Here is a 26,912-nt window from a genome sequence, read left to right as displayed (position 1 = left end):
CCTGTTCCTCAGGTGGGACTGGTGGATTGGTATATTTTGTGGTTGGAAAACATTCCCTAGGTGATCTGATGCATCCCTGCCTTTGGTTGAGAAGTGCTGAGACAGAGTACACAGGCTTTCCCAAATTTCTTTGGTCGAAGACAGCCTAGTTTGGAGATTATGCTCATGTTTCAAGGATTAGAAAGGCATTTTGAGTGTCTTTGGATAGATTATGAAGACTTCAGAAGTAGACTAGTTTTTGCTCTACCAGCATAGTTTTCCGGTTTTGGAAACTATTTATCAGTTGGCTTTCGTAAATTCTCTTCTGGATCATCTTCAAGTTTTTGTTACCAAGATAATAGAGTTTAATTTGTAAGTGTCTTCAAACTCTGGAAAAGTTGACATTTGCTTAAAAAATGCTGGAACTAAAAGTTAACCTTTCTCAATGCTATTGTTCAATACATACACTAGACCCATATGTCTAGAGACGTTGTTAAGTAATAATGGAAACTTACTTAATTTAGTTACCTGTATTGACACGATTTCTAAAACCTCTTGATTCCAGAATATATTATTTACATGTATCTATACATTTTTATATGTAACTTTTTATATTTACTATCTAGAAATTTCAAGACATTGAAGAAACTCATCTCATTCACATAAAAGAAATTATAGGATCTTTATTAAATGCTATCAAGGAAATTCATTTGCAGATAGGCCAGGTAAGTAAGTTTTTTTTTGCTTTTTTGTTGAACTGATTTATGAAAATTTCACGCTTATTTAGGGCTCTTTATAAATCTTTTATCACTTTGTCTAAAACTCATAGGTATAATATTAAATTATTTCAAATAAAGAATATGTACTTGTATGCTTAAAAAAATTTTTGGTCACCAAGCATGATTATTCAAATTTTTAAATATAGCTAATTGAATGTTACAGTATTTAGTTGCTATATATATAACTAACTTTGCAGTTAGTATGTAGTAAATAGCTATAGTTTTAATAACTATATAATTTAAAAAGATTATACACAGTCTTTGCATTAAAATTCAGAAGTTACCAATTTTTCAATAGTTCTTATAAGTTTTACTATTTTTAAAGTTAGAGCAACAACTTTATTAAGTTAGAAAGACTTGAACTTAGAAATGTTTCAAAAATATAAAAGCAGTTTAATGATGATTTGAAGTATATTTGAACTACATATGGTACAGAAAGATGAAGTCTTTTTCTTTACTATTAAGATCTAAAGCTGTTATTGTCTTCATAAGTTTTTGTCTTTGTAAGAATTTTGTCACTAAAACAATCTAAAGATGAGACTAGGAAACTGCCTTGATTTCTAAGGCTGTTAGGCCATATCTTAAGAGGTGAAGGTAAGCAATCTGTTAACACTGTGAGTTAGGTAACAGCATATTAGGTAAATGAAAGTTTTCAAACTCTGCTGGATGATACATTTATGTATATATATATATATATATATATATATATACACATATATATATATGTATATATATATATATTTCTGCTTGCTTATAGAAACTTTATGTAATGTATTGTAAGAATTTTAGGGTAAAAAGAAAAAATTATCCTTATTCTGTTTTCATAGGTTCATGAAGAATTTATAAACAACATGGCTAATACTACAGTTGAAAGTTTGATACAAAAATTTGCTGAATCAAAAGGCACGGGGAAAGAAAGACCTGGTAAAATGATAGACAACAAAGGAAACATTTTCAAACTTCTTATCTACTAATAGATATTTTCATGTGCGTGTGCGCACGTGTGTGTGTGTGTGTGTGTTAGGGTCTCACTGTGTAGCCTGGACTGGTCTTGAACTTAATCATCCTCCTGCCTTAGCCTCCCAGCTGTTAGGATTATAGTTGTGTGCCACCACACCTGACTAATAATTTGTCTTTAAATTCATCTTGTGCAAGGGTAATTTTAACTTTATATCACATATTTGAGCTGACTAACATTTTCAAACTGTAAAATGGAGCCAAATTAAAAAATGGGCATACCTAAAAATCTGAATAGAATCACAGCTATTAATTTTGTTAGATTGAGATTCTTGGAACATTTAGTGGTATCACTTAAAATGTTTATTATAACCTTTACTATATTAATCTATTTAGTTTGTTTAGATTTTTGAAAAGAGGTTAGCTACAGAAAGCCATTTTAATAAAAGAAACATTGGGAGAGCATATTGAACCCTCAGAATATGGATACCAACATAGAACACTTTTTAAAATTTAGCTGGGCACTAGTGGCTCACCCCTGTAAGCCTAGCTACCCAGGAGACAGAGATCAGGAAGATTGTGGTTTGAAGCCAGCCCAGGCAAATAGTTTGAGAGATCCTGTTTCAACAAAACCCATTACAAAAAGGGGGTGGTGGAGTAGCTCAGGGTGTAGGCCTTGAGTTCAAACCCCTGCACTCCAAAAAAAAAAAAAAAAGATTAAATATGTAGTATGGAATTCAGGAAAATAGATATATGATTTTTGGAAAAGTCTGGGAGCCATTTTTCTTTAGTACAGTTCACGGAACTGATGCTTAAAACCTGGATCATCTACACTTTCTTCTTCCCAAATTTTATTAATTTTTAAATTGTACCAATAGAATTGAGTTAGTATTTCTCCCTCAGACTTTCTTTCTATGTTTTCTTATGATTAATTTGCATGGGCCTCATACTGGCACAGTAGAGATTTCTCCCTCAGTCCCCTATAGCCACATTCATCGTTTAACCATGAATTTACAATTGCACTACTCATAAATCTTTGAATTTTCATTATAGATAGAATGAATGTTAGACTGGTCTTGGATTCAAAGCCTTGAAGGATCTGGGGCTGGCCAGTCTTTTCTTTTCCATCATTCCTTTAAGTTGCCAACCTGAACTGTGGTATTTTCTTTTCTTTCTTTCTTTCTTTTTTTTTTTTGGTGGGACTGGGGTTTGAACTCAGGTGTTCATATTTTGCAAAACAGGCAGGCAGTCTATCACTTGAGACACACCTCCAGTCCCTGAACTGTGCTATTTTCTATACGTGACCCATTTTTTTGGTTTTTTCTTGTTTTTTCCCTTGTACTGGGGCTTGAAATTGGCCTTCACCTTGAGCCATTCCGCCAGCCCTTTTGTGATGGGTATTTTTGAGATAGAGTCTTGCCTGGGCTGGCTTTGAACAGTGATCCTCCTGATTTCTGCCTCCTGAGTAGTTCAGATTATAGGCATGAGCCACCTGTGTTCAGCACATGCCCCATTTTTTTTTTTTTTGCATTAGTACATTAGTTGTCTTTATGTCCTTTCTCTAGAAAATACTATGTCCCACTTCTTCCCTACCTCATACCTTCCCATTTATGTGAGAAGTAAATGCACTCTTAAAGAACCAAGTTATATAATACTTCATTCATCAAAAGTGCCTCAGAACTTTATCCTTTTTTCAGCATTGCTGTCTATCTTGAATTTTAATAGTTGTGCACTTGTGAAAAAATGTTCTATGTTTGGTTCATCTGTTTTTTTTCCCTCTGTTTGAATATAGTATGTTTTTGTTGAATGCTGAACAAATGGGCATACAGTATTGAAATTAGAATGTTAAGGATGTTGAAGTTGGATGAGTTTGCTGTTAAATAAGTCTTCATTATGTGAATATTCAATAATTATGGTAAATGTTTAATTAGCACTTAATTCTGTGCCTTATATCGTGCCAGTCACTTTGCAGGCACACTTTGATCTTCAGCAACTCTGAAGCAGGTACTTTTATTCCAGTTTTAACTTCTTTTCTTCTCTTTTCTCCTCTCCTTTCTTTCAGTGGTACTGGGGGTTGAACTCCATGCTTTGTGCTTGGTAGGCAGGTGCTTTATCACTTGATCCACACCCTCAGCCCTGCAGTCTAGTTTTATAGATTAGGGACATATTGAGTAGTTAAATAGTTTGCCTAAGCTAGTATGTAGCTTCAATTTCAGGATTTTTTTATCTCAAGACTAGTGCTTGGAAAAATTAGAATAGAGCTAATTATAGATAGAATGAAAGTGGTGAGGTACCCAAGTACAGAATAGTCTGAAACCCCAAAGCTACTTATAAAAAGATGTTGGTGAAGGCCAGTTAAAAAGGGAAAAAAAACAACTGGGGAACAAATAGAATTTTAATATAGAGTATTTAGGAGTGTTTTGATAGGATGAAAGCAAAGATACATTTGGCAAGTTAAAGATGCTGTAGGTAGAAATAGGAATAAGAGTGGCAGATGACGTCAGTATTCTGGTTGTGGTGACATATTACAGTTTTGTAAAAGGTTATCATTGTGGGAAACTGGGCAAGGTGTACTGGGGATCTCCCTGTATTACTTCAACTATATGTGAATCTGCAATTATCTCAGTGAAAATTTCAGTTAGAAAAATGTCTTGTGCCAAGTGCCGGTGGCTCATGCCTGTAATCCCAGCTATTCAGGAGGCAGAGATCAGGAGGACCGTGGTTTGAAACCAGCCCAGGTTTTATTTCTTAAAAAAAAAAAAAAAAAAAAAATCACAATAAAGGGCTGGTGGAGTGGCTCAAGGTGTAGACCCTGAGTTCAAACCTCAGTACTACAAAAAAAATTTTAAAAGCCTTAAAACCAGGGGACTTGAGCTGAAATGTGAACCTAAACCAATAAACCATCCTTTTTCTCGCTGAGTCATAAATGATCCAGAGTATATTTAAACAGAAAGACCAAAAAAAAGTGGATCAGTATTCTTCAAGTATTAAATCAAAGAATAATGGGTACATTAAAATTTTAAGCCAATTTTTATTTTGGTTGACTTTTTGTTTTTCTTTTTGAGACAGAGTCTTGCTGTGTAGTGCAGGTTGGCCTGGAGCTCTGAATCCTCCTGCCTCAGCCTCCCAAGTGCTAGGATTACAGGTGTGCACCACCTCACTCAACTTTGATTGGCTTTTTGGTAGCATTTTATCCTTTCACCGATGTAATTTTCACTCTGTTTTGGCTTTCTGGGTTCTTTATTGCTTCTTCGCTCATTTAGCACTGTCATCTCTTAAGATAGTGCTTATCCAAGGGTGAAAAGTATGTGGTATGTGTACAGTCTTAATCATGGCAGATGCTGTCACTAGATCATTGTGTTTTCATCCAGAGGACTTCAGAATCCCTCTCCTCACAGTGCTGCAATATTGGAGATTGGCATTTGTGCTGAAATCTGTCATCTCTGACTTAGTTCAATAGAGACTGTTTGTTTGCAAATGTCAGCACACCATTTTAAACAAGCTTAAGCTAAAATTCCATGCCTTGGCTTTTTTAACCTGGAAGGACAGAAATGAATTCACAGACCAAATGGATGTCATTAGGACATTGTTTTACTCTTTTGTTTTGTTTCTGCTTGTCTCTGCTTGGCTTCACTTTCTTAAGCGCCTATTATAGACTTTAATTGCTGAGAAGGAAGGCATCAGCAGCCCCCCAGCCTATACAAGTTCAGTTGAGCATCCAAGTAGAAAAAATTTTCTTTTTCCTAGTGTTAGCATAGGGAATTTTAGGGAAGGTCCAGCTTTTATCACATGCCTGATTTTGAGTCAATCGCTGTATTTTGGTAGCGGGACATTGTAACTGGTCACAAAGGCCAGGTGCTCAGACCATCGGAAAATGTACAAAAATAACCACTGTTTAGTTCTGCATTCTAGAATCGGTGTATGAAATATAAAAAATATCAAACCTTAAAATACAACCTTTTAAAACTGGGAGAGTTTGTATTTGTGTTTCAGATGTAGGACTTAATCATGTTACTAATATTTAAATAATTAGAACCATCAATTTAAGAGGCAGAGGTTTATAAAACTTAGATAAAATTAGAGGGAAAAAGTTACATAATTTAGTTTGTGTTATAATCATGGAATTTTATTGCTTAACAGGACCTTAAAAACAATTTAGTCCAAAGCCATTCATTTAACGTACAAAAATATGTTGGAACTTATCAAAATATGCCATTAATTTCATTTAATGTAGGCTACAAATGAGTTAAAGTTTTGTTAATTCTCATAAATTTTTTTATCTCAATATATGGGTATTCCTGGACCCTTACCTTATTCACCCTTACCTAATGTCCTACCTGCCTACCTACTGATAAATTTGTCTATGAAAAATTCAACACGTATACAGTTATTTTATAAATTCCCTTCTCTTGGTTAGATCTTTTAAAGCCTATGTTACAAATTGCCTATAAGTTTAGGGAAAGGACTGATAAGTGGCTCAAGTGACAGAGCTCCTGCCTTGTAAGCATGAGACCCTGAGTTCAAACTCCAGTACCTTAAAAAACACTGATTTATAATTTTAGGAAGGTTTTAAAATTAGGCTCACTGACTGGCTTTTCTTTACATTCCAGAGATGTATTTCTTGTCTCTGTTGCAGTTCAGTAGTCTGTGCTCTGCTCTTCACCAGAAATGAGCCCTCACATCTCACATCTCAGGGTGCTTATCTGACAAGTGGGGTAGTAGTAGTGCCTGCCTTGTGTTTGTTGTGAGGTTTACATGGATATGCAGAATTATTAAGCATTTAATAAGTATTACTTTCAAAATACCTAGATTAATAGGTAGCTACTGATACTGTTTCTTTACAATTTTAATTTTACTGGTCTCAGATATACCAAGATATTTTGGAAATACTTGTAACTGAATGGTAGGAGATGAGGTTGACCAATGATAGGAGGTGGGAGGCAGGACAAACTTACAGTTAGGTGACTATTTCAGGATGACTGTTGACATTGTGTATGTAAGTGACTAGCTTTCAAAAAAATGGTCCTATAACTTACCTTTTAATAAAAGGGGTGGTGTGAAGTAGAGTGGAAGGGATAAATACTGCTTCTTTGGTTGAGTTGCTATGGGTGACTAGTTATAGGTCTGTCACGGATTTGTTCAGCATATGAGCACCTGAAAAAATGAGCACAGGGGCCCATTACAATGCAGAAATTTTGTGTTTCTGAGAAATACAGCACAATTAAAATTTTATTTGTGATTGTGATGGAATTCATGTACCTAAAAGATTTTGTTATTTGAGATGTATCCTAATCTTCAGTTGCTTTATACTTTTGATTTCTGTTAACATTTTATTGGTCTTGTTTCGTAAGGGCTCCCTCTGGTGGATGAGTTCCTTCTCAAACTAGTTTTACTTGTGTGGGACACAGATTTTAACAAGAAAACAAGAGGCCCAGTTCTTTTAAAAATGTTTATAGTTAAAAGTTAACCCATTTCTCTGGTGCTGAAAAATGTTTGTTGTAAAATGTAACCTGTCAGTTTTTCTTTCTGGTTTTAGTATGTAAGTGAACTAAAGTGCAGTACTGCCTGGTTTTTCTGGAATTTGAGTCACTGTGAGTGAATGCTTTGAATACCAAAGTCCCTGCGGTCAGAAGGAGTCATGAAGAAACAGGTGTTTTCTAAGTTTAGCTATCTTTTTATATATGATATTACTTTGGTAGTACTAGTCATTCTCACGTATTTCACTTGTTAAAGGATCCATGTTTTTTGATGTTTCCTCTTCTACAGTCATTTTGCTGACTTTACTGTCTGCTTTGCACAGAAGTTCAGCAAGTTTCTACTTAAGAAACAAAAGCATAAATAAAATAAAAAATTGGTGGGTTAATACGTAATGCTTAAAACGTTTTATTGAAAAGCTTATCTGAATTTTCACTATATGACAAAATAGGTTCATAGCTTCCATATGAAGACTTCCAGGAACTTTAAAGATACAGAGTCTAAAATTAAAGACAGGAGAAGCCTGCAAGGCATGGTGGTGTAATCCCAGTTACAGGCAAAGATAGGGAGTATTGTGCTTTCAGGCTTAACAAGGCAAAATGTTACTGAGACCCCCATCTGTCAACCAAGAAGCAGGGCTGGTATGTGCCTGTTGTCCTAACTACTGTGAGGCATAGGTAGAAGGATTGTGGTCCATGGTCAGCCCTGGGCCAAAAGCAGGAGATCCTACCTGAAAAGTAACTAAGGCAAAAGGCTGGAGATGTGGCTCAGGTAGCAGAGTGCTTGCCTATTAAACATGAGGTCCTGAGTTCAAATCATAGCACTAAAAAAAAAAACCCAAACAACCCCTCTTCCCCTAGTACCACCAAGGAAAAAAAAAATAGGAGAACCCTGGGAAGAATAGACATAAAAAACTATAAACCACAAAGAAAAATGGAAAGATGAGATCCTGTGGTCAAACTTCCTAAATGAGGTTAATATATTAGTTAAGGTATTTGGAATATTTTATCTCTATATTAAGTATATTATAAATTACAGCACAGAACAAATAATTTTAAAAATATATAACCTAATAATCATCTTTCTGGATACTTTAAAGATTTGGTATAATGCCTAACCTGTAGAACTTCCTACCCTTGTCCCTACCCAGACGTTATTTCTTTTTTGTTGGTACTGGGGTTTGAACTCAGGGCCTTGTACTTGCTAGGCAGGCACTCTGCCATTTGAGCCTCTGTGGGCCTTCCCACCCAGGTTTTTTATAAAGGTTTTTGAAACAGAGAAACAAAGACAAAAATAAAAGCAAATTTGAAAGGTAGCTAAGAAGAGGAAAGAAAAAAAAAAGTTAAGACATGAAGACCCACTAACCACATAAGATATGCTATGATTATTTGGATTTTCTATTAGATAATAATGAGAAATGCCCAAAGAAAGAAGAAAGTTGAAAGGATAATTATTAGAAAAGAGGGTACTGTAGATTAGTACCACTGGAAGGGTAAAAGGAGAGTTCACAAATGAAAACATGAGAAACTCCACTCTGGCTTGCCTAGCTTGCATGAGGCCCTGAGTTTGATCCCTATACCTAGCATGGCAAAAACAAAAACAACCCTCCGTTCTGTGAGAGGAGTACATCTGTATGCCACAGGCACCTAGGGCAGAGCCTAATTTAGCTCTACCTATTTTTGTGAGGCCTATAAGCAAAGGAATTTTTTTTTTCCAGCACTGGTGTTTGAACTTAGGGCCTCATACTTGTTAGGCAGGCACTCTTACTGCTTAAACCACTCTGCCAGCAGAGAGTAATATTTTGTAACACAGGAAAAGTGTATGAAATTCAGATTTCAATGTGTATAAAGACAATTTTATTTAAACACCGACTCACTTTTTTATGTATTGTCTATGGCTGCTTTTGCATTCCAGTAGCAGAGAACAGTAGTTGTGATGGACTGTGGCCAATAGAATCTGAAATATTGTCTGATCTTATTTTATAGAGAAAGTTTGCCCATCTGAGTGCTAGAGACACATTTCTTGTGCAGTATTGTAGCATTTGGTATGTTATAATACATTAAAATTATATAGCTTTTGACAGCTCTTATCAAAAAGTAGATTATGCTGGTCTTGGTTTTTGAAATAACTTAGTTTGACATCCTGCATCAACTGTATCTACACTCATACAGTGGTAATTTATCCTCATAATAATCCTATATTGCAAAGTAGAGATTAAATGATTTTGGGTATGGTGGTGAAGGCCTGTAATCTCTGCACTGAGAAGATTGAGACAGGAGGATCATAAGTTCAAGACCAGCCTGGGCTGCATAGCAAGAATCTGGCACACACACAAAAAAAGGTTGCACTATTTTGGTTGGGCTTTATTCAAGGGAAGCTTAGTTTGTTAGTTTGAAGTAGCCATTCAATAGAAATGTTAGTAAATGTATAAAAATTCTGGCAACAAGATAGAAGCAAAATAAAAAATACCTGAACTGATTACTTGATTACTTTGGTTTTTTTTTGAGATTGATATCTAAACTGATTACTTGATTACTTTGGTTTTTTTTTTGAGATTGAGATCTTGCTGGTCTTGAACTTGTAGTGTTCCTGCTTAAGCTGGACTCCTTGGTGCTGGGATTACAAGTGCACACCACTGTAGTATCTGGATTGATTACAATTTTTGCTTGTAAAAATTGTATATGTAGTAACAAGAACAGAGCTTTAGTTCTTTTTGCACTATATAAAAGAAGCTAACTCGAGCTAATTTGAACTTAAAAGAAAGCTTATTGGAAAGAAACTGAACTATCCCAAGGATCCAAACTCAGGAATATAGCCAGGCCTCAGAAGGAAACCCAAAGCAGTAGTAGGAAAGTGAGGTGTTATTTTTCCATTTTTCCTTTATTCTGTCTGTACTTTGTTATTTTCTTGGCAGAAATAATTTTCTTTGCTTCTTTAGGCACATGACATAAGGTAATTCCAGTAATGACTTTTTTTTTTTTAAAAAAAGTACTTGTTCCTTAATTGTAGCCATAGCTCAGAATTAAACCAAGCTTGTCCTTTTCCAAATTTCTTGGAGAAAGAATATGATTGATCCAGGTTGGGTCAGTGCAGTCAGTTCTGGCCAGTTCCTGCAGTGTAAACATGGCTATGCACCCACCATTTGTTGGGGAGGGGGCATTTCCCAGAGAAAGAGATTAAAGTGAACCAGGATAATCTTCCAAGTATCTCCTGCAGTCATCTCCACCTAACACTCTAGTAAGATTTTTGGAGGGGGTGCCCACTGCTGTGGCTCATGCCTGTAATCCTAGCTACTTGGAAAGGAGAGATCAGAAGGATTGCAGTTTTGAAAAATACCTGAAGCCAAAAGTGGTAGAGCACCTGCCTAGCAAGTGTTATTCCCTGAATTCAAATGCCAGTACCGCCAAAAAACATTCTGGAGTTAGGAATTGAGGCAAGGTTAGGTATGTGGCTTGAAATTGCATATTCAGCATAGTTTAGTGTTTTTTTTTGTAAAATTTTGTTATGGAAACTTTGAAACTTACTAAATAATTAGAAGTAATTTACAGTGAAAAACTATATACCTACCACCTTGATTCCATCTTATCACCCTTGCTTTATTACATGTCCACTCATCTTTTTAAATGTAGAGTGTATTTCAGAAATCAGCATATACTCCCCAAATACTTCAGCATGCATACCATCCCCCCACAGTAAAATTTACCATTTTAGCTATTTTAAAGTATATAGTCAAGTAGCCTTTAGTATAAACACACTGTCATAAAACCATACCATTGTCTAGTTTTAGAACACTTAAATCATCCTAGAAAAGAAACCTTGGACCTGTTAAGTAGTCACTCTTATTTCCTTCAACCACTCAGCCCCTCACAGAAAGTAATGTGCTTTCTCTCTCTTTGAATTTATCTATTTGTAATATTTCATATAAATGAATGGATATTTCATATTAATGGGTTATAAACAATATGTGGCCATTGTCTGGCTTCTCTCATTTAGCATAAGGTTTTCAAGGTGCATCTGTGTTGTAGCATGTGTGAATACTTCATTTCTTTTTATAGCTGAATAATACTCCATTGAATGGATGGGCCACATTCTGTTTATCCATTCATCTGTTGATGGACGTTTAGGTTCCACCTTTGGCTATTGCAAATGATGCTGCTGTGAACATTCACATAGTTTTTCTTGGAGCACCTGTTTCAGTTCTTGGGGGTATCTATCTAGCAGTGGAGTTACTGCATGATATGGTGATGCTGTTTGAATCTTTGAAGAACTCCCAATCTGAATTAGCAGCTGTACTACTTTACATGCTTAACAACAGTGTTCCACATTCCCCAAATCCTTGTCGACTATATTTTTATTTATTTTTAAAATGATAATTATGTTAGCGGGTATGATTATAGTTTTGATTTTCATTTCATTTCCATCATGGTGCACAAGCATCCCATCTTTTCATGTGCTTGTTGGCTAATCGTGTATATTCTTTGGAGAAATGTTGTTTTCAAGTCCTTTGTCCATTTTTCATCCACCCCCCTCCCACACACACACACTCACTCTGTTGCTCACCATGTTGCTTAGGATGGCCTCAAACTCCCTGGCTCGAGTGGTCCCACAACCTCAGCCTCAGCCTTTACAGGTACATGCCACTGTACCCATCCTGCCCATTTTGAAATCGGGTTGTCTGTTGTTGAGTTCTAAGAGTTAATTCTGGATACTAGATCCTTATCAGACATACAATTTGCAAGTGCAAGTGTTTTCTGTCGTTTTGGGGTTGTATTTCTGGATACTGTCTTTTAATGTATAATTTTTTTTATGGTACTGGGTTTGAACTTGGGGCCTTGTGAAGCACTCTGCTACTTGAACCATGCCTCCAACCTTTTTGCTTTAGTTATTTTTGAGATAGGATCTGGAATTTTTGCTCTGGTCAACCTAGACTGTGATCTTCCTATTTATATTTCCCCTGAGGCTGAATTACAGATGAATACCACAATGCCTGGCTTATTGGTTGAGATGGGGTCTTTGCTAGCCAATCTTCCTCTTCCTTGCTGGCCTTCAGCTGTGGTCCTCCTGATCTCCACCTCCCATGTAGTTGAAATTACATATGTGAGGTGCCTGGCCTACATGTTTTTGTTATTAATTTTTTTTCTTTTGTTGGTTGTACTTTTGCTGTCATATCAAAGAAACCATTGCCCAGTAAAGGGTCATGGAGATTTACCCCCCTCTTTTCCTTTTGGAGCCCTTTCCATTTGGGTCTTTGATCCATTTGAGTTAATTTTTATGTATGATATGAAGTAAGATCTGGTTTCATTCTTTTGCATGTAATTATCTAGTTGTCTGCACACCATTGTTGAAGAAATTACTCATTTCTGATTGAATTGTTGTCTCACTCTTTGTGAGACAACAAATTTGGGCAGTATGAGTCCTCTAGCTTCGTTCTTTTTCAGTTTTGTTTTAGCTATTTGGGCCTTATTTTTTAACAGCCTTTACTAAGAATATTTGCTACATATTACTGAAAATTACCACAAACTTTGTGGTGTAAGAATTCAGATTTGTTATTTTACAGTTCCATAGATCAGAAGCTTGACGTGAGTCTCACTAGTTAAAACCAGGATGTCAGGAAGGCTGCATGGAGATTCTTTTTTTTTTTTTTTTTTTTATTCATATGTGCATACAATGTTTGGGTCATTTTTCCCCCTCCCCCCCCTCCTTTCCCCCCACCCTGCATGGAGATTCTACAAGAGAATCTGTTTCCTTGCATCATACCTTCACAAAGCTGTGCTGTGTACCCCCTTCCTCCTCTTCAGAGTCTTACCAGGCAGCACACTGAGGTCCTCTTCTTCTTCCTCTTTCATAATCCAGTATAACCTACCTCCCTATTTTAAGGTCATGTAATTAGTAACCATAATTCCATTTTAAGACTTAATTCCCTTTTGCCATGTAACCTAACAGAACATATTCACAGGTACTGGGTTTGAGGAAGTGGACCTCTTTGGCCAGGGACATTATTCCGCCTGCCACATTGAGATATATTTTATAGTATATGAAATGCAGCTGCCGAAAGTGTGCATTTGAATGAGTTTTTGTAAAAACAGTTGTGCATCTGTCACTACAATCCAGTATGTTTGTTTAATTTTTTGAGACAGGGTCTTGCCATGCATTCCAGGCTGTCTTGGAACTAACTATGTACCCCAGGTTGGCTTCAAACTATAGATCCTCCTGCTTCAGTCTCCTAAGTTGCTAGGGTTACAGGTGTACAGCTCCACTCCTGTCATATTCCAGTTTATTGTTTACTTTGTCAGTACTGGGGTTTGAACTCTAGGTGTCACACTTGCTAGGCAAGTACTCTACCATTTGAGCAACACTCCTAACCCATTTTAGTTTTAGTTATGTTTCAGGTAACTTGAATTTTTGCTCAGGATCTGCCTTGGACTGCAGTCTTCCTACTAATACCTATCGGGAACTGTAATAACAGACACCTGGCTCATGTGTTGAGATGGGGGAGGGGTGGAATGTCTCACTAACTTTCTACCTGGACTGGCCTGAAATTGTGATCTTCCCTATCTCTGCCTCCAAGTAGCTGGTATTATAGATACGAGCCACCACACCTGGCTCAGCCATTTATAATATTCTTTGTCAGTATTTCAGATCTCTTCACCATTTTAAAATTGGATTGTGTATTGTATTAATTATGAGTACAAATCATATAACGTGTGTGTGTGTGTGTATGTGTGTATATATATATATATATAAAATTTTTCCCAGTCTATGACTTATCTTTTTTAATGGTAGTTTTTGGGAGAACAAAAGTTAATTTTGATGTCTGGCTTACCGAATTTTAATTTTTTTATGTATTAGATTTTTTGTGTCATGTTTAAGCATTGTTTGCCTAACTGAAGATCACAGAGATTTTTTTAAAATAATTTTCTTGTTTTTTAGTAGAAGCTGTATAGTTTAAAAGGGCATGGGCAGCCTGAAGTTTCCCGTGGTTAGAGCCAGGATGCCTTGAGCAAGTAACAAGTAATGAGTATAATAAATATCATGAGTCTATACTGATACAAAAATTTGAATAAAGAACTTAAAATCTATTTTAAAATAAAAATGTATGTATTTTATTTTATTTATTTTTGTTTTTTTAAGAAAGGGTCTTGCTAGGTACACCTGGCTGGCCTCAAATTTGCAGTCCTCCTTTCTCATCTTCTGTGGTGCTTCAGCTTCCCTTGTGCACCACCATGCCTGGCAAAATGTATAAATTTTAAAGCAAAAAAAAAATGCTCAAAAGATTTGGGCACTTGAATGGCAAATAAGTGCATGAAAAGATGCTGAACTCCATTAGAGATACGCGAATTAAAACCACAGTAAGATACCACTATGCACTTACGGGAATGATTAAAATTAGAAGATGGACATACAAGTGCTGATGAGGCTTTGGAAGAACTAGAATTTATCATACCACTGGTAGAAAATAAAATGGTGCAATCAATTTGGAAAACAGCCTGGCAGTTTCTTAGAAATCTTAACTTGCACTTACCATGTGATCAAGAGATTCTTCTCCTAGGTGTTTACCCAAGAGAAAAAGAAATAACGTGTCTGGGCAAAGACTCATATGTGATTGTTCATTGCAATTCTGTTTTAATAGCCCTAAACTGGAAATAGCCCAAATGTCCACTACTAGATGAATGAGTAAGAAAGTTGAGGTATGCCTGTTCAGTGCAGTACTACTCAACAATAAAAACTGAACTATTGATACATGCATTACATGCATGAATCTCAAAATAATTATCATGGGTAAAAGAAACCATGCCCCCCCAAAAAGAAATACTGTGTGATTCTGTTTCTGTAACATTGTAGAAAGTGTGGATTAATTTCTAGTGACAGAACGCAGATTAGTTGTTGACTTGGAGTGGGGAATAGATTACAAACCATGAAGTGATGGTTGTATGTGTTATCTTACTTGTGGCCATAGACTCACAAATGTAACATGGGTCTGAATTCATCCAGTTGTACATTTAAATATGTGTAGTTTATCATGTGTTAATTGCGTCTCAGCAAAACTATTTAAAAAGATGGTGAGGGGAATCAGTCCAAGAATTTTGGCCAGAATAACTGAAAGGATGGAGTTGCTATTAACAGATAGGAAAGGCTTAACAACATACATGCTATAATTAAAAGTAGAAACAAGGTTCTTACCAAGATTACATAGTATGAGAGCATGACTTAATTTGGGAGTATGGGGACAGTTTCAGAATTTGGACTTAGGAAGTTATATTTCAGAGCTAAAATTCTGTGTTTGGGAAAACTAGATAAATTTTGGAAGATTTTGCAGTAATGAAGTCCATTGGCAAAAACCTATTCCTTTGATTTAAGATTAGTAGTTCCTAAATTTGCCTTATCTGGTTTTCAAGCATCAGGCACAAATGAAAATCATTTGTGGAGATATTTTTTCCTTTTCCTTTTTCTGCTTTTAACTTTTTCTTTTTTTAAATGTACAAACTGTCAATTGCCCAGGAAATTCTGATTTTATTGGTCTTGGGTGAATACCAGTATATTTTTAAAGAGCTTAGTGGATTTAACATGCAGCCATTGTTGAGAACATATTGCATTAAATCACCTGGATGCTTGTTATAAGCATAGACTCTCAAACCCTATCCAGAATATGTATGTTAATAAGATCCCCAGGTAGTTTGTATGTACAGTGTAATTGGAGGAGCACTATCTAGACTGACTTACTGACTGGCAGTGGCCCAAGGTCCTGCAGTATTACAGTTCTCAAAGTTCCTGTAGTTTTAGGACCATCAAAATGTAAACCCCTGAGCACTATAGCAGACCTCAGTAGAACACTCTGGGGGTGATGCCCAGCTGATCGATGGTTTTGTTGTTGTTGTTGTTGTTGTCTGTGTATGTGTTTGGTAGGACTGGGGTTTGAATTCAGGGCTTCATACTTGCAAAGCAGGCACTCTGTCACTTGAGCCACACCTCCAGTTCATTTTGCTCTGGTTATTTTGGAAATGAGGTCTCAGGAACAATTTTGCCCAGGCTGGCCTCCAACCTTGATCCTCCCAATCTCAGCCTTCCAAGTAGCCAGGATTATAGGTGTGAACTGCCAGTGCCCAGCCTGATCTGTGGTTAGATAAGCTATCCAGGTGATTAGATACATGATAGGTACATATAGTTGAAAAGTGTTGCATTAGGAGTTTCTGATGCTCATTTGGGATTTGAAACCACTGAATTGAGGAAATTGTTCCTACAAGTCCTTTATTAAAATAGATACTCTCAAAGTGAAGTGTCATTGATGTTTATAACTTTCAAATGATTTAGCAAAAGAAAAAATAAAAAAATGTGTACAGTAGATATGTGAAAGGAGAGAAAGCATATATGGAGAAGGTGTTGTTGTCATCCCCCTTTCATAAAATGATACAGCGTAGGTTCAGAAAGAATAGGTGCGCAGTAACCATCCACTAACCAAGTGGTCAACTAAAAGTAGAACCTCCATAAGCTTTGTATGTGACCAGAAGCTGGAGCTTGGTGCTCTTGCACATTAGCTTGTCTTATCTGTCACCTCAGGCATTAGGCACAGCCCAGGAGCAAGCTCAAACATGGCTGCTGGAAGCACGTCTTGGTCTCTTCCTTTTACCCCTACCCAACATACACACATGCTCACATACATAGCCTTCGTTAGTTTAGGAGTGTATGGCTGTAGTTAGAATTAGCCATTCTTTGGTTTACTTGGGAATATGCAGAAATACACTTTAGTAGCCCCAGTCATACTGAGTTTTGAGCCAGTTTTTTTTTTTTTTTGACAGTACTGAGGGGCTGAACTCAGTGCCTTGCACTTGTGCTCTGTCACTTGAGCCACTCCATCAGCCCCTTTTTGCATTGGTTGTTTCTGAGATAGGGTTTTGCGTTACTCCCCAGGCTGGTCTGAACCATGATCCTCCTATTTGTGCTTCCCTGCATAGCTGGGATTACAAGGGCATGCTGCCACCCCAAGCCATTAATTGAGATAGGGATTACAGAGTTGCACCATCACACCTGGCTTGAGGCCAGTTTTTAATGTGACAGAGTAATAAACCCACCCTGTTGGTGGCTTGAGATTTAGGGTTGATTCCAAAGCAATGTGGGCTATTAATTAAATACTTCTATATATTATCTTCTACCATATCCCACAAAACATTTGTGGCAATTAAAGATTGATGGTAAATAAGTTGTTTTTCTTCCTATAATGTTTCTTAAAGAGTTTTGATATAAATTAGGCTTGGGTGAATTCATGGGTTGATGGCTTTTTAAAAAAATACTGATTTCTTTCTACCAGATGATTAAAGCATTATACAAAAGAATTGTTTTGTTTTGAATCATTGACTTTTTGGAGTTGTTCTTTTTTATGAGTCTAATTAAACTCTGGCATTTTTAGATAATGTGTGATAAGAGCATCAAGAGACAGAATCTAATAGTTTTATGTACTTTCATACAGACTAAATTGCCCTGGTGACCCAACACAAAATCTAAGTGCTAAGAGCAGTTATTTATTTTGACAACAGAAATAATTGAGTCTAAAATAGATTTAATTCCAGTTGTAGCAAACTTTTCATTCAAGCCCTCACTCTGGCTTTAGTACTGTCAAAAAATATAACCTGTCTTATGATTAAATAGCAGAATGATGAACAGTGGATTGCATTTGAGGGAGATGCTGAATAAACTTTGCTCTTGTGAAGCAGGTCAGAAGTGACATGCTACATGGGGGGTGGAGGGGGAGAGTCCAACTGTGCATTGATGACCAGCTGAGCTGTTACCTGGCACTGAGCCAGGCACACAAAGCCTTGCCATGTGAAGGAGCATGTGCTGTTTGAAAAAGAAAATCTTCTCGTACATGATTTAATTTTTAAAGAAGACTAGATTTAGTCTCCTTATACTGCGAACTGTTCGTATTTCTGTCTTTAAAGGGAAAGTTGATGTGAATGCTACTCAGAAGTTATGCATCTGTTGTATGATTTGGAGGATTGGCATTTTATGTTTCAGAAATGTTTGTTATTTTGAATATCTCCACTGGACACTTCTGTATTTTAAATAGATTTTAAAATGGTTAGAACAGATGAAGCGAAATCAATCAATATAAGAGTTTGTGAGAGAAAAATGTAGAATTTTTTTTAGAGGGATTGATTTTATAGTTAACAGATGCCTTTACTATTCTCACATACATGAAGTCATTCAAAGGTCTTAAAAGATTTGTTTCTATTTATATCATGCTTGCTAAGATGGTGTTGTAAAATTGTCTAGATACATTTTTTAAATATTTGTAAGTAATCCAATTTTGTTTGACGTTGGTATTTTGTTTTTATTTTTATCTCTCCCTCTCCCTCTACCCCTGTCTCTAGAATAAATCAGTAATTTGGAGATTCTGTACATAGTTTCTGGGTACAACTTAGCTCCTGGGTATCTTTAGCAGAAAAATTTCTTTAGGCGCTGGGGATTGAACCCAGGGCCTCGGGCATGCTAGGCAAGTGCTCTGCTGCTTGATCTACACCCCCAGCCCTTTAAGAGAATTTTTGACTAACCACATTTATGGTTGCCTTTTTCGGGTAAGCTCTTTCTTAGATGTTTATTTTTTCTCAAGCCTTACTAGTAGTTAGAAAAGCCAATTATACATAATAAGCTGTTGGTAATTTAAGTAGAGAGTTTTCATTCTTCATAATTGATAGACCAAGCAAAAAAGTTGCTAATTATGAAATGCACATCAATTCTTTATCTTTTTTCATCTTCTTTGTCCTCATTTCACTGTAAATTTTTGACAGGACTCTATAAACTATTGTAAGAACAAGCTCCAGGCGCTTTCATTAAATGATTTCTCAGTCAATACCCTGTATAGCTATCCTTATCTCAACCAGCAAAAACCCTTGTCCCTTCCTGTTATTGCTTATACTCTCTCTACAACAAAATTAGAAATAAGGGCAAAATAGTTTCTGCTGGGTATTGAGGGGGTGGGGGGGAGAGGGAGGGGGTGGAGTGGATGGTAAGGGAGGGGGTGGGGGCAGGGGGGAGAAATGAACCAAGCTTTGTATGCACATATGAATAATAAAAGAAAAAAAATGATTTCTCAGTTTCTAGTTATGCAGAATGGGCTTGAATAAACTCTTTAAATTTTTAATTAGGCCATTTCCTGTGTAAGGCTTTCTTAGGTGAAAGTAATAAATGTACTTTTTCTTATAGATATGGTATAGCATAATGCTCTAAAAAGGAAGACATTAATATCAGTACTTTATCACTCCTTTTTATAACTATTCTTCCTATCACCAAATGTTAATCTATTTGATTTGATAGAAGCTAGGACCAAATAGAAGTACATCTTAGATTTGGGGAAGGGAGAGGGACAGTTAGGCAATATTTTTAGTTCCTCCTTGTAGAGAAATATTTAGTCTCCTTATACTGCGAACTATTAGTATTTCTGTCTTTAATAGGAAAGTTGATGTGAATGCTACTCAGAAGTTATGCATCTGTTGTATGATTTGGAGGGACTGGCATTTTATGTTTCAGAAATGTTTGTTATTTTGAATATCTCCACTTCTGTATTTCAACACTTCTGGTTTTCTTTTATAGCATATTGATCAGTAAGAACTCTGATCATCAATTTGCACATAGTTATAGTTAAGCTTAATGTCTCAGAAGAACCAGTAAAGAACTCCTCTGTTATTCTCTCGTCAGTCTCTCTTTTTTAAATTCTTGACAACTAAGGTTATAAACAGTTGCCATTAATAAATTACTACTTCACAAAAATGTTGTGTTTTTCGTAAATTTATGTATTATAAAAGAGAACTAAAGTGCTACATTAGTGAGAGATAATTTTAGTCTGATATTTAGCTTTGGAATACTTCAGTAGAAAAGTAATTCATGATTTTGCTGTTTTCTTTACATCCTAAATAGTTTGGTGAATGAATTATACCTGATTTTATGACATTTGAAAATAGCCTCTGCAGTTCTGTCATTTCAGGGATATCTTCATTATTTTCAAACTGATTTCTTTTTTATCATCTACTCCTGCTATACAGTTTGTGTCCGTCATTTTAGCTTGAAGTTACTTTTCCTGTAAGACTGCTTTGTCAGGGAGGTGTGTGTGTGTGTGTGTGTGTGTGTGTGTGTGTGTGTGTGTGTGTGTGACCTTTTCACCTTAAAACTCTTCCCATTGCCTGCAAACTACAGTACAAATTCCTTGACCTTCTAATACAGTTAGACAGATCTGGATTATAATCCTGGAACCACTACCTAGTTAGTGTATAATTAATTCATTTATTTGTTCAACAAGTGTTTACCAAAAATGTAGTATTTACTATTCTAGGAATTGAGGGTAGAATGGTGAACAGGATAGATGAGGTTACCATGTTTACATTGTTGTCATATTTATGGTCTTGATATCTCTGTTTTTTCCATGAACACAACCAGAGATTCAGCACCTGCCTCTTAACTATGTTTCTCAGATTAACTGTGCTGCAAGCTCCTTGAAAGCAGAAAACTATGCTAGATCTGTGTCCAGTTCTGTGGTATCACATTTGGAGGGTTGCCAGTGAGTTGCTGTGATCATCATAATCTGGTCTCAGTTTCCCACTGTTAGAAGTACTTGACTTAGAAATATTACTGATATTTTCAATTATAAAATAACACCAGTCCACATTACAGAATAGTTAAAAGGATGTACTGTCAATTAAATTTTAAAAAAATTAAACATGTAAAAAAATATACTGGGATTTATCTGATAATTGTTTTCTGCTACAGGTAGTTCTTTCTTTTTTTTTCTTTCTAGGCCTTATTGAATTCGAAGAATGTGACCCTGCTAGTGCAGTTGAAGGTAAGTTGACTACTTGTAATGTGTTAACAACACACTTGGCAAATAGTGTCCTGCAAATAAAGAGGGGCTCATATTCACCAATCAGCATATGTAAGGAGTGATGTAAAAATATGAGTGTCGTTTGAAGTACTGCAGGTGCTAATCATTACTTAATAAATAAGCAATAAATTTGCCCAAAGGAATATTAGTGTATGAAAATGCTTATTTTATGGTGCTGGAGATGGAACTGAGAGCCCCAAATATGTTGGCAAGCACTTTACCACTGAGCCACAGCCACAGCCCAAAATATGTTTTAGAAAGATTAGATATAGCATGTATTTATTTTCAAATATACATTGAGATTGTTTTCTCGGTTGCCATACATCTTTTAAGTTTTCTAGTGTCATGAATATACTGATCATTATGCATTAATGTCTAGTTGTTATTCTACAGTGGATAGCATTTCATTTATTAATGAGGTTGTACATTAATGCTAGTCAGTATTACTGTCATTCAGAATGCATGTAAGTAAACTTGGAGGAAGGGTCCATAACCAGCCTGGCTCCTAATTTAGTAGATGTTTTTCATAGACTGAAACCTAAGATGCCTGTTGTTTTTGTTCCTGTTTTACATATCTAATTTGTGAGCTGGTAGGAATAGTTCAAAAGTAGTTTATTTTTTCTACTTGTAAAAATTATTTGTTATGATGTATAAGTTTGTTATTGGGCTTATCAGTAGCCTCGGGGCCTTGCTTCTTGTACTCAATTATCCATTTGAGAGTAGTAAGTAAGTTCTCTGACCTTTAACATTTTATTGTGAAATGAGGATAATAAAAAATGCTGTGAGGATGAAATGATAGTAGGTTTTTAAAATATTATAGTATGCTGTACAAATGTATGGTATAGGTTGTTAGCTTTGCATAGTAGTAAGTCCTTTACTCTATTTTGCCTGCATCCTTGTTCTATATTAAGAAACACACAAAAACCCTTGAATTTCCTCATCTGTAAGGTGATGGTTATAACTTAGGTCATCAGAGGTCTCTTACTGCTTGCTTCTTCAAGGAGTAAATAAACAGCTAATAAGGTTCTAAGTGCTGAATTCCATCAATAATTACTAACCTCACCGACCTTTAAAAATAATTTATCATGTAAGATGAGGATGAATAACTGATGTATTAAGAAGAACAACCATGATTTTGCTTCTTTGTTATAGTAGTGTCCATTTATAGCATGGTATTAGGGATAACATATAGACACATTCAGGAATGTCATAGTTATAAACTTTTCATGTTATGCTTCTTTCTATTGGGTCTTTGTATCACCTTTGTATTTAAAATAGTACATTTATATCTTGTGACTTCTAATCACGGAGTATGATTTGACCTAAATTTGTAGCAAATCTAATATAGTGAATAATATACTGTCTTTGAAGTTTTAAGAGCTCCGTATGCTGGGCTGGTGGAATGACTCACTTGGTAGGGTGCCTGCCTAGCAAGTGTGAGGCCTTGAGTTCAAACCCCAGCATCACCAAAAAAAAGAGAGAGATCTCCATATGCTTCTTTTGCTTGAGGTGACATAGGAGAGACTTAGGAGAAGAAAAGAGAATTTCATTAATTAAGTGCCCTGTAATATTTTGGTGAAAAATAGACTATATTGAATTAACATAAGAAAAATCTAAACAGGCTGACCGATTTAAGTACTAGAGTTTAATGATTGATACTTTTATTTCTTTCATTCACATTTTTTTTATCAATGGTAATGAACAAGTTTGCCTAAGTATTCATAGTTTCACATATTTATCAGTTAATAGTTATGTTTCTGTAACAATATACATTTATCTTAAAGGTGTAAAACCAAGGAAAAGAAAAACTTTTGCTTTGCCAGGAATAATTAAAAAGGAAAAGGATGCAGAATCTGTGTAAGTATTTTAAGTACTGCCCAAATCCTATTCATTGTTATTAAATGATTAAGAATAAGAGTTACTGTGAATTTTGTAAGAAAAATTCTTTTGGAAATAACTCAAAGTATGTGTCTAAACTGTGAAAACCACAAACCTTTCTAAGTAAATATATTTGCCAGTTCCTCTGGTTTTAGTTCAGATTATTACCTTTCTTATTAGTTCCTTTAAAATTTTAAGACATTATATTGAAGGCTGTAGTGTCTTGAAATTGACACTTTTAAAGTATTCTTATTTTTATAAAATGATGCATGCATAGTTTTAAAACATAAATAAAGGTACAGAGAAAACTAAAAGGTCACCAGTCTTACTAACCTAAAGTAAAACCTCTGGTCAACTACTTTTTTTTTCTTCGTAATTTAGAGAATACTTTATTAGTTTCTGTAATTAAATCCATGTAGATAAATCTGGTCAAGTATGCGATGAAAAGCCTGTAGACAGCTGTAAGCAAACAGATACATGGGGGGGGGGTATATCTATGCATCAATAGAAAATGTTCAGTGAGGGAGGAGCCCTAACATCTTTTATCATTGATAGTAGGTCTCATTTTTATGTGGAATCCACTTTGAAGTCTGACTTTTAAAAGTAAGAAGTCAGCTTGAAAGAATATAATTACCATATAAGAAATTGAGCTTGTATTACTAGCTAAACAAAATTTTCTACCTTAGCTACACATTTGAACGACCTGGGATATTAAATATAGGCCAACTAGGATCCACCTCAGACCAATTAAATCAGGTTGTCTGGCGTGGGGCCTTAGCATAGTTCTGTCTTGTTTTAAGTACCCTGTGTTATTCTTACTGTAAGCCCAGGCTTGAGAAACAGTGAGCTGTGATTAACCAGTGACAAACTGGAAGTAAAGGAATCTTTATTTCTGTAATTACTCAGTCGATTTAGACTGAAGAAACACTGATCAAAAAGTCTTGAGTGACTTTTGTAAACCTGGCACATTGTCTGAAAATTACTTTAAAATTCCTACTTTTCTAGTATAATCAGTGGAACTCTTAGGAGTTTAGTATTTTGATGGGTACATATTTTCAACGTGAGAGAATAATTTGTGCTTTGGGTGTTTTTACCTTCTACCTAGTTACAGTCCTAATATCTAAATTTCTCAAAAGCTTCTCCTATTCTAAATGTCTCCTCCCTCGCAAGTGGCATTTGGTTAACAAAATTAAGACTAATTGCAAAGTAATTTACCGTCTTTTCTTTGAGAATTATGAAGAAGATATTTTGCTAAGATGACAGAATCTAGAAAAATACATATTGAAGAATTTCCCAATATGATCATTAAGCCATTAGGATATTGTCCTCCTTTTCTTTTTTTCCTTTCTTTCCCTCCCTTCCTCCCTCCCTCCCTCTTTCTTTCTTTTTGACAGTGTCTTGTTATGTTGCCCAAGGTGGCCTTGACTCCTGGGCTCAAGTAATCCTCCTGCCTCTGCCTCCTGAGTAGCTGAAACTATAGGTATGCATCACCACACCTGTTTTGTTTTGTTTTTAACCAACTGAGAATACAAGAGCACAAAGACAATGCTGAAACCTGTTTACATCCTCACCCTTCTTTCAAACTTCTTGGCAGGAAAAAATGCTAAAATTTACTTGCTTGAAGTGCCAGATGCTCTTGGCCTGCCTCTTCCTTATAGCCCTAAGGCTTTTGAGATATCAGTAATTGGAAGATGGGTCCTACTGGAGAGTTCTAGTTCAAAACCAGAGAATAAAGTATTTGGAACTTTAACATTTTGTGTTTACACTGTGGCTTTTTTTTTCCTTTTTAAAAGATGAAAGTAAAAGTGTTCTAACATCCTGATTGTTTTTGATACTCTAGAAGGATTGAATTTATTATTATTGTGTCTTTTCTAGAACATTTCCTTAAAGTATGCATCAATTTTTCATAGTATTCCTCATCTACCAGTAAGGAAGCTGCAGTTGACAATTTTAAGTGACTTTTTTTTTTTTTTTTTGAGTCTGGGTCTTGCTTTGTTGCCCAGGCTGGTCTTGAATTCCTAGGCTTAAGTGATCCTCCTGTATCACTTTCTGGGGTAGCTGGGATTACAGGCATATGCTACTAGGCTTGGTTTTAAAATAATTTTTGAGTGGATGGATTTAAGGATACCTGGGGATTGCATTTACCCTCTTTGGCACTTCAATTTGGATTAAAAGCCTCTTCCAGCTTTTTCATTTTAAAATCTAACCCATCCTGTCTTCCTTTAGCAGAACTTCGGTTTGAAGCTTTTTCTGGTTATGCAGTCTTTGGATTGATGGAGATTACCTGTTCTATAAGATTCTGATAGTATTTGAATTAATTGTCTCAAGTCAAAGATCCAGCTGTCTTTTAAATCTGCAGTCTAATTTCTGTGTGTTTGTTTTAGATTGTACACACAGAAATTCTTCTAACCTTATTCCTCATGACCTTGGTGACCTTAACTTTATGGATTTGGGTCTTTATGTTTTAGCTTTATGTTTAAAAAAATAGTTTTCACTAACTTATGTGCAAATGCAATATTTGTTCATTAGTTGAACGAAGAATCAACTACATATTGCATTAAACTAGAAAGTCATTCTAGTTGAAGTTACTCATTTAACATGTTTGGAGAAAATTAGGGTTTTGTTTGTTTATTTGATTCTTTTTTCCACGTTTTTATTAGGATATATTTGTTGTATGGGGGGAAGAAAACTAGTTTTGACTTCTGTATATTCTAAGTTTCGAAATTATGAAAAATATTTCAAATGAAATTTTGAGGTGTTTAAGCTATTTGTTCAAAATTTTCATTTACCAATAAATGTAAATTTATCAACCATCTTTACGTTTTTAGACTGCTTTGCCTCTTTAAATGCAGACCTTGTTTTTAAATGCCAAGTGTTTTTTCTTTAAGGAATTAAAATTTTTTTCTCAACTTGGGAGAATAAAAAGTTACTAGAAAGCTTATATAGAACTGACAATTTCTATGATCTAAATATATTCACAGAGGAAAAGTACTGTTGAAAGTAGTTTTTAGGATATTTGTAAGCTGTTTGAGTTTTGTTTTGTCATGTATTATAAGTATAGGAATACCTTCTTTAGAATTTTTAAATGATTTGGTATATTTTAATCTTCATGATTGGATTTCTCTAAGTTATGTTTGAATACCCAGTTAAATATTTTAAATACAGTATAATTAGCAGACAGCTCTAATAGTTGAATGTTTCTGATACTTTGTTTGTTTTAATAGGGAATGTCCTGATGCAGATTCACTCGTAAGTAGATTTAACTTTGACATAATTTAAATTAGCTATTTATATTTAAAAAGCTTAGCATATTTGAGTTATTAACCAACTTTAAAAGACAAATACTAACCATCTTATAAATTCACCATTAAAATTATTTTAAACATGCATTTTTAGTTTTATATTGACATATACTTTCCTATTATTTAATAGGAAATTTCTGGTTAGAAAGAATTTTTCACTGACTTTGAAAAACATTTTTTTAAAATTTCTTTTATTCATATGTGCATACAACGTTTGGGTCACATCTCCCCCCTTCCTCCCACTCCCTCCCTCTCTCCCCCTAACCCTTTACTACCAGGCAGAAACTATTTTGCCCTTATCTTTAATTTTGTTGAAGAGAGAGTATAAGCAATAATAGGAAGGACCAAGGGTTTTTGCTTGTTGAGATAAGGATAGCTATACAGGGAGTTGACTCACATTACTTTCCTGTACATATGTGTTACCTTCTAAATTAATTCTTCTCGAACTAACCTTTTCTCTAGTTCCTGGTCCCCTTCTCCTATTGGCCTCTGTTGCTTTAAAGTTTCTGCATTAGTTCCTTTGCATTGAGGGCAACAAATGCTATCTTGTTTTTTTTGGGGGGAGGCGGTTTCTTGCCTATCCTCATACCTCCCTTGTGTGCTCTTGCTTTATCATGTGATCAAAGTCCAATCCCCTTGTTGTGTTTGCCATTGATCTAATGTCCACATATGAGGGAG

General features: G+C 35.4%; 1 protein-coding gene across 5 annotated transcripts in view; it reads left to right on the top strand.

Moving 5' to 3' along the window:
* The window catches only part of Fcho2 (FCH and mu domain containing endocytic adaptor 2), a 117,573-nt gene that overhangs the window by 40,354 nt on the left and 50,307 nt on the right, over positions 1–26,912 (top strand). For all 5 annotated transcript variants that reach the window (XM_074077313.1, XM_074077312.1, XM_074077314.1 and 2 more), the window contains 5 exons: positions 606–704; positions 1,586–1,682; positions 20,971–21,015; positions 22,839–22,911; positions 26,157–26,181. In XM_074077313.1, coding sequence (XP_073933414.1) covers positions 606–704; positions 1,586–1,682; positions 20,971–21,015; positions 22,839–22,911; positions 26,157–26,181 — 339 coding nt within the window. The remainder of the gene's footprint in view (positions 1–605; positions 705–1,585; positions 1,683–20,970; positions 21,016–22,838; positions 22,912–26,156; positions 26,182–26,912) is intronic.

Source organism: Castor canadensis, chromosome 6 (assembly GCF_047511655.1).
Source record: "Castor canadensis chromosome 6, mCasCan1.hap1v2, whole genome shotgun sequence".
Taxonomy (NCBI): Eukaryota; Metazoa; Chordata; class Mammalia; order Rodentia; family Castoridae; genus Castor; species Castor canadensis.
The sequence above is the reverse complement of the archived record's forward strand: the minus strand, read 5'-3'. Positions and strand labels throughout refer to the sequence as shown.